This window comes from Globicephala melas, chromosome 4, assembly GCF_963455315.2.
Source record: "Globicephala melas chromosome 4, mGloMel1.2, whole genome shotgun sequence".
In the NCBI taxonomy this organism is placed as follows: Eukaryota; Metazoa; Chordata; class Mammalia; order Artiodactyla; family Delphinidae; genus Globicephala; species Globicephala melas.
The window spans coordinates 78,598,995-78,614,585 of record NC_083317.1 but is presented as its reverse complement, the minus strand read 5'-3'; the positions used below and the strand labels follow the sequence as shown (position 1 = coordinate 78,614,585).

The 15,591-nt window shown below is 40.1% G+C and overlaps 1 protein-coding gene across 2 annotated transcripts in view; it reads left to right on the top strand.

Moving 5' to 3' along the window:
• LPP (LIM domain containing preferred translocation partner in lipoma) overlaps window positions 1-15,591 on the top strand; it is a 681,585-nt gene that overhangs the window by 659,006 nt on the left and 6,988 nt on the right. For both annotated transcript variants that reach the window (XM_030860949.3, XM_060298293.2), the window contains one exon: window positions 10,755-10,933. In XM_030860949.3, the coding sequence (XP_030716809.1) occupies window positions 10,755-10,933 (179 nt within the window). The remainder of the gene's footprint in view (window positions 1-10,754; window positions 10,934-15,591) is intronic.

Below are 15,591 nucleotides of genomic sequence, written 5' to 3'. Positions count from 1 at the left end.
GAAGTTTGTAGCACAGATTTTTCTGAGAAACATAACTCTTGCTGAGGTAGAACCAAAAAACCCAGGAATTGGAAGAGACCTTAGGTAGTTAAATGTCATTTACTTTTTTCGTTCAACAAATACTTATTAAGTGCCTGTTAGGTGTTAAGTACTGCTCCAAAGGCTGTGGATGCAGTCGTGTCTCAGGCTGATGGGGAGGTAAGCACTAAGTATGTCGGCAACTAAATCCAGGAGGTGATATCAGATAGTAATAAGGACTGTGAAGAAAGTAACAGGGTCATGAGCTAGAGTCTGGCTCAGGAGAGGGGACTGCTTACATAGTGTGGTGACGGAAGGCCATCTGAGAATGGTGATGGAATTTCAGGTCTGTCTATGGGAATAAGTGCTATTGGATGACTCTTGGGAGTATTCATTCCCAGTCACTCAGTTACTGACTTAATAAAATGTTTATTCTGTTCCTTCTGTGTGCCAGTCATTTTTCAGTGAATTGGGGGTGAAGCAGTGGACAAGACAATGAGCCCTGCCCTATTGAAAGTTTTGTTCAGCCTCAAAGCAATCATGGAGTTTCGAGGGACCAAGAGGTCTGTTAACTTAAGTCTCTTATTTTAGAGGTGAAGGAGTTTAGGCCCAGAGAAGCAAATGCTTTGCACATGCCTCCCGGCCACTGGCTGGGCTTTGCAAGACTAGAGCACAGCGCTTAGCTTAGGGTCATTTCTCTTTGTCACTGGACCATGCGGGATTTCCATAAACATCTGTTTCAACAATTCCAGTTTCAAATAGTGCTGGGCTTAGTATCAGGACCCAAAGATAAGTCATTTTCCCCATCAGGACCTCCTGTCTACTCTAAATTGAAGAGAACATGATTGAGGGTGATTAAGATGGTGCCTCACAGGCACAGGTATCAGGGGTTTAGTTAGGGATCCTGCCAAGTGTATCTGCAGTAAACGACATGTTGTTCCATGAGGCTTCTCTGCGTACATCCTAAATGCCTGTTATGTAACTGGTCCATCACTTATTAGGTGTTCCAGGTATGTAAAATTATAATAAGAAAAATATCTGTTGAAAACAAAACAACAAAAATGAAAGGAAAAAAACACACTGTATTTTCTCAAACTCAATATACATAGTATTGTGGATGTCTGTGTGTACAGATCATATTTTCTTCTCTCCAGTGATAAGAGTAATACAAAGTAACCTCTCAGTTGATTAGTCAGAAACTGAAGAACTAATAATTAGGTTCTGTTCTCACGTGGAACAGTAATTTTACCCAGAGAAAAGCACTTTATGACAATATTTGTACATCTCTTTACATTCTTAAAGAGTGCATCTTACATTTCTCATCTCATTTAATTATCACAATTCCGGGAGGTAGACAGGACAGGATAATTATATCTCATTCTATGAATGATAAAATTGACACTCAGATTATGGAATTTTGTTCAAGATGCCGTGATATTCTAGCTGCTCTGCAAAGTGTCTGCCTCAGTGAAACTGGTCTGAATGTCTATTAATAACCTCTGTTTACAAGTTGCAAATAGCAGGCATTATAAAAGCTGGACCTAATACATCATGCCATGACGCTGAGTTTAGGATTAGCCCCTCTGAGTTACTGGCCAGAGAACCTCTATACTTATCAGTGTGAGACAGCCTTGTTTTGACAGTGACAAAAACCCAAATAATGTAATATACTCCACCTAATGATTTTCCATTGGTCGTGTAAATAATTGTCAATAACTAACCAACAAGAGTTGTCATATTCTTATTGTTAACAAGGGCCGGAACACCAAAGAGAAGTTTTGGTACTCCAGAAAGGATTTAGTATGGGGTTTGGAAAGAGTACTACATAGAAGCCAAGGTCATTGGGTAGAAACCTTGGTTTCTATACAGTGCTCAGCTCTTTCACTAGTTTACAACATTAGGTGATCGACTTTCCTGAACGCAGTGTCCTAGTATATAAGGTGAGAGAGTTGGGCAAGATGATTTTAATAATTTTTTTCAAGTTCAAGCAAACTGTGTATTTGTGAAAGGCTATATAGCACAGCAGTTTGCTAAAGGTTAATATCTCCATTCAATGTAATTGCCATGAAAGGGAACCAGATAGCAAGAGATAGGAAAAATCTGTTACTTGGAGAACAGTGTGAAGTAGAAGAATGAACAGCTTTGTCTTTGGACTTAAAAGACATAGGGTTTCAAATCCAGCCACATTTATAGGCACATGGAATATAACAGGGGTAAGAATGCTACCATTCTACTGACTGTTGTGGAGATCAAATGAGGTCCTGGTTGTGTACAGTTACTAAACTTTAAAAACTACCAAAGCAAAGTGTCAGTTTTTGTTTTGAGAGTATAAAATGATGTAAATTACTTTTATGAAGAACTAAGGTATTTAAGGGTTTGAGGTATAATAATTTTACATAAAAGGAAGAACAGCTTTTCCACAAAATTCTCATGGAAGTAGGGGGGAACCTCTTAGGAATCCAGGAGCCCATTTTATGTTATTATGTAATCCAGTTGTCCCAGAGTATCATGCACAGAGTTCCTTCAATAATCCATTTCTTTAAGTAGAGATGTAAAATATAAGAAATTTGATGATGAAACAAAAATTGGAAATGTAATGCTTACGTATAATAATTAAATGATCAAGGAATGTCAAATTAATTCGATCTATGTTCTACTCTCCTAGAATTTGTAAGAATTACACAAAACTAACATTTATTATACAGCCAGGCACTGTGTACTTGTTTTCATATATGTGATCTCATCTAGTCCTTACAACACTGCCGTGTAAATATTTTCATTCTCCTATACTAGATGAGGAAACAAAAGATCGAAGAGGTCAAGAAAATTGCCTAGATTTCAAACCCAGGTCTCTTAAATCTACCAGTAATTCTCTTACCTCACATAACAGACTCTTCTCTGGTTCCTGAGTTAACAAGTCCCAACAGACTGTACCTTAATGATGTTGTAAAGGGAAATCTATGATCTGACTTAGCTTGGAAGGAAAGGAATTCTACTCTTTTTTTCCCCTCTCACAATGATCTCAGTAGAGTGCTGTGATCTTTTAATTTTGCTCCTGGCATAAAGGTCTGACACGCTTGTCAAGTCCCAGCTCCCCCATCATTTTTCTCAAGGGTTAGGAGACGTTCAAGATAACTGTTTTTGTTTGGAACGAACTAGCGTTCCACAAGGGCTACACTTTTTAAGGTAAAATCGCACCTCTCTGGGCCTGAAGGTATAGACAAACTAAATGTCCTTTAATGGAGATTCTTTTTTTAATTCGCTAAAGCTCAGATTGTAAGCCCAACCTAAGTGCTTCAGAATAAACAGGAGGGCATTATTTACTTGGTGAAGAATGTGATTTGTGGCTCATGGAAAAATTGAATAAAATGATCTAATTGTCTTGATGTTTGTGTCCTTTCTGTGGGTTTTTTTCCCTTGTGGTTTTAAGACACATTTCATAATTTTAAATCCAGTTTATTTAGTTCAAATATAAACAGAAAATCTTATAAGAATTGTTTTCCCTAAATTCTGTGTTAATAGTCACACATGTTTTGTTTGAGTTAGTTTAACACCAAGACACACGTCTCTAGCAATGTTGAGTTCCCTTTTACCAATGCTGCCCAATACACTGATTTTGTTACAATATTCTTCCTGTGAAATGAATTTTGTCTCAGTGTAGGCATATCTGGGACTTATATAATGAAGACTTTTGTTATAACACAACATTAATTCCAAAAAGTGTTATAATGTGGGTTTTTTTTTCAAGAGCCAACTCAAATCCCACTTAGAATAGATTCCCAGAATCGTACATCACCACCACATTGCCTGCTCCCTCACCATTCATAAGTAATTACTCTCTTCTCTGTGTTCCCATCACACATTACTCATTCCTCTATAACAGCAATTTGGTGTGCCCTTCGCCTCTAGTCAGTTATTTACAGAAGTGTCTACCTCTCCTACCATGGTGGGAACCTCTGAGGGCAGGCATGGTGTCCGTCTGTTCTCTCTTCAGCCGTACCTGCCAGGATGTTAAATGTTTTGTCCCACTCTTTAGGCTTCCTGCAATGTTAAATTATGTGGAGAGGCAGCTCTGCTTATCAGAAAATCGTGTGAAAAGTGTTTTAAAGGGTATTTATGAGAAAGCTGAGGTAACACAGGCGTTAGATGCAAAGAGTTGTGCTCAAAAAGAGTAACAGAAGTGACAAAAATAAGAATGTTGAAGTCTTTTTACTGAATTTTCAGTTACATGTTTCATAGCTGTCATTTTGTGTGTGGCGGTAATGACATCAAAAGAAAATACATCTTGATGTATTTATCAAATGGATAGCATTTGATAAATTGACTCAAAATTTTTCCTGTTTTGAAAAATGAGAATTCTCATCTACAGAGTAGGAATTTTTATTCTAATTGGAAAATCACAGTCATAGGGATGGGATATCACTAGGCTTACCATTGTTATTTTCGGACTGTTATTTTCAGTCTGTTTTGAAACACATACTAGATATAAATACAGTATAGATCTAGATTAAGATATAGATATAGGCAAAGGACACTTGGAAAGTGCACAAAAAGCTTTCAATAAGTAATGCGTGCCTCCCTGGGAGGCAGAGCTGTTGGGCAGTTTTGTACTGCAGGCTTATTAGGAAAACTACCAAGATAAAATGATGTCTTCATTTGTGAAGGAAACCCAGAAGTACTGTCATTACCTGGGAAGCCTTGATTACCAGAATCAAGAATAAGTTTGTATTCCAGAATTAAAGTAGGTAATACAATTATTTGAGTTTAAATAATGTCAGTGGCATTTCAACGGAGCTTGCTGAGTCATAGCCCTGTTCTCTTCTTACTGTACCGTGTTGCTATTCTGTTGGGAACACCTACACTTAGGCTGTGCTTCCCAACTTTTTTCACATCACGATTCATGTGGAAAGTGATGGCATTCATTCAGCACACTGGCGTGAGTAGATGAGGCTTCGCTTGGCCCAAGGTGACTGCTCAGGGCCTATGGAATCCCTGGCCCCTTCTGACCCTCCCAAATACGGTATACCTGGGGCCCATTTGAGGCACACTGTGTCTTAGCCTGCCGGTTGAGAAGCTTTGCACTAGAGACTTGTTTTCCAGGATTAAATAGAATAATTTTATTTTATGTCAAGTATCCAGAGTTTATTCGTGATGAAACCTATATTTGTGGAGCATCAATTTTATGCAAGGATACTGTTGTAGATGCTAGGGATCCAACAATGAATTTTCTGTCTTACCCCGTGGGAGCCAATGAAATTGACAGTAGACGAACTATCTTAAGATCTCAACGTGTTTCCTCTCTTTATTTATATGCATGTAGCTTGCCGGTCGTCAGCCTTATATTTGTAATGTGGAGTATGTATGTCTACTGAAATATGGAATAGGTATACTGTGATATAGCAGTGGGGTTATCCAATGGATGGAGAATTAGACCTATACTCTAATTCCAAATCTTCCACTAGTAGTTTTCCCTCTCTGCACCTTAGTTTCTTGAATCTGGTAGTTGGACCAGACGGATGGGTTTTAAACTGTACTATATGGATTCCCCATAGGCTCCATCCTTTCCTGTTCTTTATCCAGAAGTGATTTTGGACTCTTTTGGATATGCTTCTTTGATAAACTGTTTCCCTGAACAAAGGATTATGGAAGAGGGAGGCAAGTGAGGGAAGTTGAAAACTTCTAGACCAGAATAATCTCTAAAGACTTTTAAAAGTCTCATATTTTCTAACTCTCCTTTTTTTTTTTTCTTTTTATTCTTAGCTCAACAAGACCAAAACTGTATGTAGAACATGAGATGTCACCCTTAATCTTTCCAAGAGTCTTTTCTGTTCCAGTATTGCTTTGGTACCTAAAAAAAAAAAAAAAAACAATAAAGACTGAATATAAGATCACATTTTAATTTTATGAAATGAAAATTTTAACATTTCTAAATGTCAATACTTTATAGTCTTCCAAATCTTCAAGTATTTATGTCTCTTGATTTAAAATCTTCAACAGCAACCACACACACACCTAAGTAATATATAAATTTTAGAAATATTATTTTCTCCATCATCTAACTAGTAGTCAATGCTTATGTTACCTGTATGCTTCATGTAGATTCAGATGATTCTTCCAGCTCTTCTGACTGTGAATTAGAGAAGTTATTTATACAATATCCAAGGATAGAAAAGATACAACCAGATTGTATCTCTAATTTAAAAACAGTTGCATTGGGGGGTTTTGTGTACAAGATTTGGTGGTGATTTTATTTTTACTTTCACTTAACTTTTTGTTTTTAATCACAATTGTATTGCCGTCATTTCAGAAAAGTTTATAAGCTGTGCCTTTTAGCAGTTAAATAATTTCTTGGTTTTTCTGCTACTCTTAACATCTTCTCTTGTTAACCACACTCTCATTGAAGTAACTGCTTAAAACATTTTCAAAAAATTCTTAAAATCTCCAAACAGGGCCTAGGATTTTTAAAAAGCGTAAAATCTAGACTCTTCATTCAGCTTAATCTAGAAGGTGTTTCACACCTGGTTACTTGTTGCCTAATGTGTGTCATGGACCATGGAGGTCCTGGGCAAGGATGCTTACTGTTGTGGATGCTGTATTGCACTGCCCAGACCCCCTTCAGGACTGAGGCTCTCACTCCCCCACTGGCTGGGATTGACGGTTCACAGCTGAGTCCCTCTCTTCTTCCTTGCAAGCAGCCCGTATCCATTGGCTGGCAGATGTAGGGATATAAAAGCCCTACCCCCTAGCTTCAAGGAAAGACAATTCTGCAGAGCCATCCTAACTCCAGAGTTCTCCGTGAAACCATCAGAAGCCTTTGTTATAACTGAATCATAGTTCAATTCCTCCCTCTATCCAGATGCTTCCTGTTCTCTCCCACAGGCATGAGCTCAAAGCCACTCTTCAATAACTTCTTTAGTGGAAAGCTCTGTTTCAGAATCTGATTCCTAGCAAACTCAACCTATGACCATAGCTCCACACGGGGAGAGCAGGGTGCCACTGTTTGGTCACGGAGGTTGACATAAACCTTTAAATCAAGGACATTGTAATATTCGGTGTCATAGAAGCATCATACAATGCTATGGGAGTGGAAGAAGTGACTTATTTTGCTTGGAGTATAACAAAGGAAGAATTACGAAAGGTTTTGCAGAAGAGGTAATGTTTGAGCTTAACTTCGAAGAATGAGTAGGTCTTCTCTAGACAAAGAAGGATGTGAGGTAGTCTGGGTTTGTAAAAGAATACAGCTTATTAAAGATGTGGCAGAGAGCTCAGTGTGGCAGCTGGAAGGTGGGCTCCACGGGTGGGGTCCCAGTAGAGATGGGTTCAGAGCCAGGCCATTAAACACTCTACTGATTTGGAAGGTTCTTATGCTGGAGTGTCCTCTTCCTTCCTAATTCCCGTCTGTCAAACTTGGCACCCCTACTTCACATACAAGATGTAATTTGAGTAGATGTACTTAGAGACACCCTTCTTCCACTTGTTTGCTTGAAGACTTGTTATTTCTTTTTCTATTTCCTTAAATACTATTTTATTTATTAACCGTTTCATTTTAACCTGCTTCAGAAAAGCCTCATGTTTATATAAAGAGTGTATCTTTTAGTCCGGCTTTAAAATAACCTTCTATAAAAAGACACAGAGATCTTTCTCTATCGTGCTTAAAATTCTACCCTAGCAATTTCTGGAATTCCAAGTGGTAAGGTACAGTAAAGTTTAGATAGTCCAGATTTCTAACACCTCGTTTCAAGCCTCAGATGAAGGGTTGTCCAGTTGTTTTTAGTATATCTCTAGTAATGGAAACATTGACCTTTACCTGTTTCTGTTAATACTGATATATCACGGAGTAACAAAATTGCAGAGTTGGAATTAATCATTGTTTTACAGGTGAGAAAACCAAGGTCTAGAGAGAAGAAATCATTTACCTAAGGTAGATGTTGACAAATCCAGAGGGACGATTCATATTCTTCATCTAGCAACTTTGTCTCTCTATGGCTACATAATGAATTCATCAGATACCTATCTGAATTATTGGGAGGCAGGAAACGGGGGTACCAACCCCTCCTCTGTCCCTAATCATCTCCATGACTCAGGTCCCAGCTGTATCAGTCTTCCAGGTCTGTTTTCTCACCTGGGAAATCAGAGGCCTGGACTAGAGGAACTCCCAGAGCCCTCCTCCCAGACATTTTAAGAGTCTTTATCCTTTCTTTAGGAGCAGATATGTCTAAGAGTCCTAGTGCGCCAGTTGAAGACTGAAAGGAGAAATAAAGAGGACGGGCTGAAGAAGATTCACACGTCCTCCTCAACCATTTGCTAGTCCAAGCTTCTAGTCAGATGCATTCTTGGAGCCTTTATTTTCTGATTTAGGGGCATTTTACAATAGTCTCACTTTAGGTATATTTTACACTGTTCTTCCTTTGTAGCAGAAATGTTCAGATTACCCGTTCTTTAAACATGGACCATAAAGTCTTTCCTTAGAAACTGACTCTACCTTCTATGCTGCTGCTGGTTTTGAGTAAATGGGCTTGAATCTTGCAGTCAAGCCTCAATGCAAACAAAAATATTTTCTGGTCAAGCATTTTCTCGTTTGTTCAACTCCATTACAGGGTTGGCTTTAAAAAAAAAAAAAAAAAAAGTTAGAACCCACAGAAGAGCAAAACACAAACCCTGGGAAGACAGTTTCCAGCCACATTAGCTCAGATCACCAGGGTAGAAAAGAACCAGGGCCTTCATTGTCGAGACCATCGTCATCTCCACTCTCATCTTATGTTCTTCTGCTATTTTAATTTCACCACTTCAAAATGGGGGGAAAATAGGTTAATAGTTTCCATGAGTTTAGACTGTGACCAGAGGCATACTAAGCAATTTCAGAACCTCCAGCAACCGCAGCTTGGAGGAGAGTACGGTGACGGATTTACTGTCCTCTGGATTCCAGAGTTAGGGGAATCGGGCCAGCACTGTGATGCCAAAGTGCGATGTAAACAATATTCCTTCCTTCATTCTTTTCGCACACATTCATCCTGAGTTTCTTTTTATTCCAGGTAGTATACTGGGTGAAGCATGGGACAGAGAAATACATTCTTAAGGCATAGTCCCTGCCCTTAAAGAATTGCAGTATAGTAGAGGAAATAGACATATGTGCAAATAATTTCAATACAGTGAACACTGTAAGTGCTTTAAGCAGCATGAATTAAGTGCTCAGGAAGGGGAGAGAAAGAAGCAATTTATTCCAACTGAAGGCATTGAGGAAGGCTTTACCGCCTTCTGACCCGTACCTTGAAAGGTCAAAATAGCAAATTGTGATTCCTTCTAGGCATTAGCCAATGCACAGAAATATGGAAGTTTCTCATAGGTTTGAACAGAAGTGAGCAGTCTGAGACGTCAGGGGAATCTGAGCCTAAAAAGGGAGTTTGCATGTCAGGTAAGGAACGAGCTATTTTCACATTGTGGAGTCATATAAGTTTTTCTAGCAAGAAAGCTGCTTGGTCACATCTGTGTTTTAGAAAGGAAACTGGAAGTCACTGTGAGGATGGGCAAGTGTTACAGGAAGAGAGATGGAAACAAGAAGCCAGTCAGGAACTGTTGCTGTAGTTGTCATCATCACACTAGTTATCTACCTATAGGCACGCCTTGCCTCATGCCCATTTAAAGGTTCTAGTGGTGAGAGGGAAATTACTCCTTGATTTCCACATCCCTTTGAGTTCTGCATGATTCTAATCAGATCCCCATCCCAGATTTATTCTAAATCGTAGACTCATTGAGTCAGTCCAGACTTCTCAGTTGGAATATAGCGTATTACATGTGAAACATGGCTGTTGGTAAGAGAGCATGGTATTCTAGGCAAGGATAGAAAGTTAACAGCTAATTGTATCAATCTTTCTGAGTCCTCACTCAATAAATGGTATCCCTTTTAAAGGGGGGGGGGATTTATTTTTAAAGCTGAGCATATTTTTAAAGCCAAATAAATTGACTTTCTTAATTAATTTCTCAAAACTGGAACCCTTCTAGGTTCAACATTTCCATCAAGAGTTCACAACACTAAGCGTGGGAATGGTGTTTGAATCAAGGCTTTAAATGATCCAAAGCCTCATTGATTATGCTGAGCTCTGATTGGGTTCTGCAACCAGCATGCTCTCTACAAGTCTGGGTCATCAGAAAGACCACTCTAAAATGTTAAGATCCTTGGTGACCCCACTAGGATTTTGATGACTAATCAAGTTTTAGAAGTAATAGCGAAGTATTCTTCCAGTGGAGAACCTGGACTATGTAGTTCAGGGGTCAAGAAACTATCGCCGTGGCCAAATCCAGCCTGCTTTTGTAAATAAAGTTTTATTGAAACACAGTCATGCCCATTTACTTACACACTGTCTATGGCTGCCTTCCTGCCACTACAGCAAAATTGATTTGCTCTAACAAAGCTAGAAGTATTTACTACATGGGCCTTTACAGAAAAGTTTGCTATTACCCCTGCTGCATTGGAAAGGAACACGAGTAGAAGTCAGACAACATGAGTTCTAAATCCTAGATTTGCCACCCAGAACCTGCATGACCTTAGAAAAGCCACTTGATCCATCTGTGTTTCGTTCTCTCTGTAATGAAGATATATACTCTGCCTTCCTCCAAATACTGTGATAAGCACATGAGCCCATGTGTTCTGTAACAGTGCTTGCCATGCTGTAAGTTACTACATAAATGGAGCTCTTCACGTCTTAGCCTAACGTTGGCATTTTTCTTTTCCTCCTCAGAATACCCTGGAGCAGTGCAGCGTGTGCTCCAAGCCCATCATGGAGCGGATCCTCCGAGCCACTGGGAAGGCCTATCATCCTCACTGCTTTACCTGCGTGATGTGCCACCGCAGCCTGGATGGGATCCCGTTCACCGTGGACGCTGGCGGCCTCATCCACTGCATTGAAGACTTCCACAAGTAGGCAACCTGCTCTCCCTCCTGCAGCCTAGGTGTCCTCTTGGGGTCTATTCTTACTGCCTGTATCCGGGCTTAACACTCCTCTCTCTCCGAGCTATAGGATCTCTGGATTTGGTGGGACGTTAAAAAGAGGTTATTTATCCCCTCCTCCAATGCAGGAATTGATATTAGGTACTCCATGTGCTCCTCCAGCCTGGCCTCTGCTTCAAGACTTCCCTGGGGCTTATCCATCACATCTTTGTGTAGCTCTAATTATGAGGAAGTTGACTTAGCCGCGGAACATGTGTCCTGGAAAGAGGCAGCATCCTGGTGTAGCTCTCCCTGGCCTAAACATGAACAAGATATGTGACAGTGGACAAATTGCCCAATTTCTCTGAGCTCTTCAGTTTGGTCATTAGACCAGACCCTGTCTTAAAGCTTCCCATCTGAGACAGCCTAGGGTTCTCTCTAGAGCTGACCTCTACGTCTTGGCCACTCTGCATATAGGAGGTTATGGGAGGGACTGGCACAGGGAACCGTTCAACCCCTCTTGCTAATGCAGCCTCTCACATATTTGGAGGCTATTTTGTGCCATTATCAGCATATTCACACCCTCTGCTAAGCTCTACCCCCACCCAGGTCTTCTCTTCCTCAGGATATTTCCTAATCTTTCGATGACGATTAAAAAGTAGAATCTTAAGGTCAAGACCGCTTAACAGATGGGCCTGGAAAATTATGTCACCACCTCCTCACTTCTCTAATTTGTCGGTCCCTCTTTATTATAGCTGGAGTTTTCATGACAATTGTATAGCTTTGCATTTGGCTTATTCTTATTTGGCCAGTTTGTTGGTTGGTTAATTGGTTGATCACATTTGTTGCATATTTCTAGGAACCACACGACAGCTATAGATGTGGTTTGTAAATGGCAGACACGGAGGTTTCTGGCTCGTGTTTGCTGCGCAGTGGCTTTAAGAACCGTCTGAGGCTCTCAGAGAGATGAAGCTCATACGGCTCACCAGTTGGGGTATCTGTTCTATGGCCCCCAGATGTGCAGTCTTGTGGGTTAATTTTCACCGCTCTGTTGATTGTCGGCAACTGGGAGGTACTTGCCACAAACAGTTTGGGGACCTGAGATTCATATTTTAAAAAAAAGAATTTCCTGACCACTTTTCAAGTAGCAGGGAAAGTGAAAGCCTCACTGAAAGATGTGACGCTGAATAAATTGAAAAAACAAAACAAAACCCCAGAGGCAGGAATTCTCGACCTGAATTAGACAAGAAAGGGCTCACTTTGAAAGGGCAGTCACAGCATAAATTGTACTTCACGTTATTGATATTTTTAGCTTCTAATTACACATGAAAAAAAAAAAACCTGCGTCTATTTAAGGGAAGTGAAAAGATACCATTGGGGAGGGTATTTCTGTCACTGTTTCTCTCCTTTCTTAGACTTACCCTAATCCAAGAAAGACTGATAGATATAATCAGAGCACACATGTTTCTGTTGCTGAAAAAGACTGATATGTTACACCCCTCAATTAAAACAGGAAATCAATTCTGACGAATGTAAGTTTATATCTATGCCATTTATCTTTCATTTCTAGGAGTGGGGAGCATAATTAGAGACTTGTGACTGGTGACATGTGTGTGGGTCTGAACACTCCAGGAAGGCAGACTTGAGCAACTGAAAGGGAAAACGAATCTGAAACCCCCAATGCTTCCCATCACCGCTAATTCAGTGGCCAGTTAAAATACAAATTATTAAAAATCTTGTTGTCTGCATGATTGGCAGGTATGCAGGGGGAGAAGCTTTTTGATCTTTTCTCTATTTCCCAAAGAAGAATAAAAGATACATTTTACAGAACTCCATTTCTGAGTCTTGAAAGGACTGGAATAAAAAGCAGCTACAAGTCCAACCCATTAGCCGTGTCAGCCATGGACATTGCATGGCTAAGAAGAGTGGACTGCAGAGAGGGGAACGTAGCTGCCTTCTGCAGATTCCTGGTCATTCTGAACAGATCTCCCATTTGTGAGCTTTTGGGAGATGTATTTCAATTCTGTTCAACCACATCTATGAAGAGCCCTCTATGTGGCAATTACTGTGCTTAGTGCTAAAGGAGAGAAATTGCATAGGTAGAAATACCTAGAGAAGCCCGTCTGCATGGAGCTTGCCAGGAGGAGGGGAGAGAATAAGTGCAGATTCTGTGTGATAGGCACCAGGCAGAAAAGACTGTAAAGGTGACGATGTGAGGCACAGGCAAGGGCTTGAGCTGTCAGAGCCAGAAGATATTACTCGGCCCTGGGATCTGAGTAGGCTTCTGGAAGCAGAGTGTTTTAAACGGGAAATGGAGATTCTTGGCAGAAGGAACAACTTAGGCAATAACGAAGGGCCCAGAGTGAAGAAAGGCTCTCTGCTTTCAAGAAAGATCCGCTTGGCTGAAACTAGAACAGCCTGCGAATAGAAGCTATGGTGAGATGCACGAGGCCCAGGAGAAGGGATTTATCTCTCCTGCTTAGAAACTCCTTTAAACTGGTGCTTCCCAAACTTCAGTGGGCTTACAAGTCCCCTAGCGATCTTGTTAGACTGCAGATTTTAGTTCAGGAGGTCTGGGGTGGGAGTGCCTAAGATTCTGCCTTTCTGACAAGGTCCCAGGTGGTCTTGGACTGCACTCTGAGTAACAAGCTTTTGAAATGCTATTTTTAAAGCCTTGCTTATGGGCTGTCCCCTCCATAACTGCCATCAGTCAGGGTTGGCCCAAATCCTCCATCCTATTAGGCAGAAACCCTTTCCCATATGTCATTTCAGATGACTGCTCAAACTAGTTACCTGGCAGACTGCCTGTATCGCACCCTCACCCCCAAAACACACACACGCACACACACGCACGCGCACACACACACACACACAAACACACACAGACTTACTTTCCATTTCACCTAAATGGCCATCTTTCAAGGCCCAACTCAATTATCATCTACTCTAATAATCCTCCTCTGATCTCAAACGCTCCCTAAACCCATGTTTGAATTTATATCTCCTTCTCTATGTTTTATAGTTTTGTAAATTCACTATAGATAGCACTTTACATAGCCTGATTAGTAAAAAAGAATACACACGCACACACACGCACACACGCTATTTTACAGTAACCCCCTTAAATCATTTTTGCAATATGGTAGGATACGTATATATGTTAATAGAACAAATGCAGAAATATATAGAACTCCCTCACCAGTGTGATTGCTGGAGTTTGAGTTTATTTCTGTATTCCCAGTGCCAGGACAGTGAGCTCAGAAAAGCAGATTGATTTAACTGACCCTTTCACTGTGTTGAGTCTTTATTCCACTATCTGTGCTTTCTTATCAGGGATGTTACATGCATCCATTTATTTGTTTACTCAGCATCCATTTGTGGATTGCCAGAAATGTGCCAGGACCCAATGATTAAGATCATCCCTCTCTGAGCTTTGGCTCCCATGGCTGTAAGGCAGCAATGATAAAAGTATTTCTTAATAATGTTTGCTATGAGTAAAAAATAAGGCTCAGGGTATAGAGTGCTTAACAAGGCTTGGCGCAATAATAAGCACACAATTTTAACCATCAGAAGTGTTTGTATCAAATTAATTTTATTATTATCGTCTGCTTAGTGAGCTGAGCCTTGAAATAGACCGCCTGGGATTTTTAACAATCCTCCAAATGCCGGCCAAGGAACACAGTGGGGACGGTGGAAATCACTTCCTGTCTCTTCACTTTGCCTTTTCCCATCATAGAAATGAGGCCAATTGGTAAGAAGAAATCATTACTCAGCAAGAATACAGTCTGTGCCTTTCCAGAGAGGAACCTTGAGATTGAGCATAAAGGCCTGAGCAACATCTTTTTATGCGAAATGTGGCAAATACTTCATTCCATTAGATATTGCCTGACTTTCTACCTTCTGCACCAGCCACACTAGTTATTTCTAGAAACTCAGAAATAGAGCAAATCCTGGCCTTTGGAAGCTCACAGTTTTGAGGTCTCCAAAGATATGCAGATAATTACTGCTAAAATAGGCAATTTCAGTGAAAGATATTTTATCCTCAAGGAGTTAGTAATCCTACTTGGGGACATTGGGGAAGACTCACAGATAAAGTGATAGGCAAGACACACTTCTGACCTCACAGACTTTACAGTCCCATTGGGTTTGGGGAAGGAAATTTTGCAGCTGATTCCAGAAGGCTGCTTATTTCACTACTGATGACCCAGATTCAAAAATAATCAAGTAGTCCAAAGCAATTTTTTTTGCCACTGAGTATGAACTTCTTGCATAAAATACCAATTATAACAACTCTGATTACTGCCGCAATTGTACCATGATCCTTTAAATTTTTCTTTCATAGCAATCAATTGATCTGCTGCTTAATTCATATTTATTTAGATTGCAGCCATACAGATGCCTTTTGGGTGCTGCTAGGAAAATTAATATGTACATATAGAGTATAATGTATGTAAAGATGCCTTGACAACCATAAAGTGCTCTGCAAAGAGTTAGATTACTATCATTATTTCTTTTTAAGTCTCTCTACAAATAGATAAATTTTAACATCATTAATCTTAAAACCATTACTGAGCTGCTCAGTCAAACTGAGCTGCTCAGTCTTTCTTTTTTAATCTTTTCAGTTCTTATCCATGTCTGTTTCAAATCAC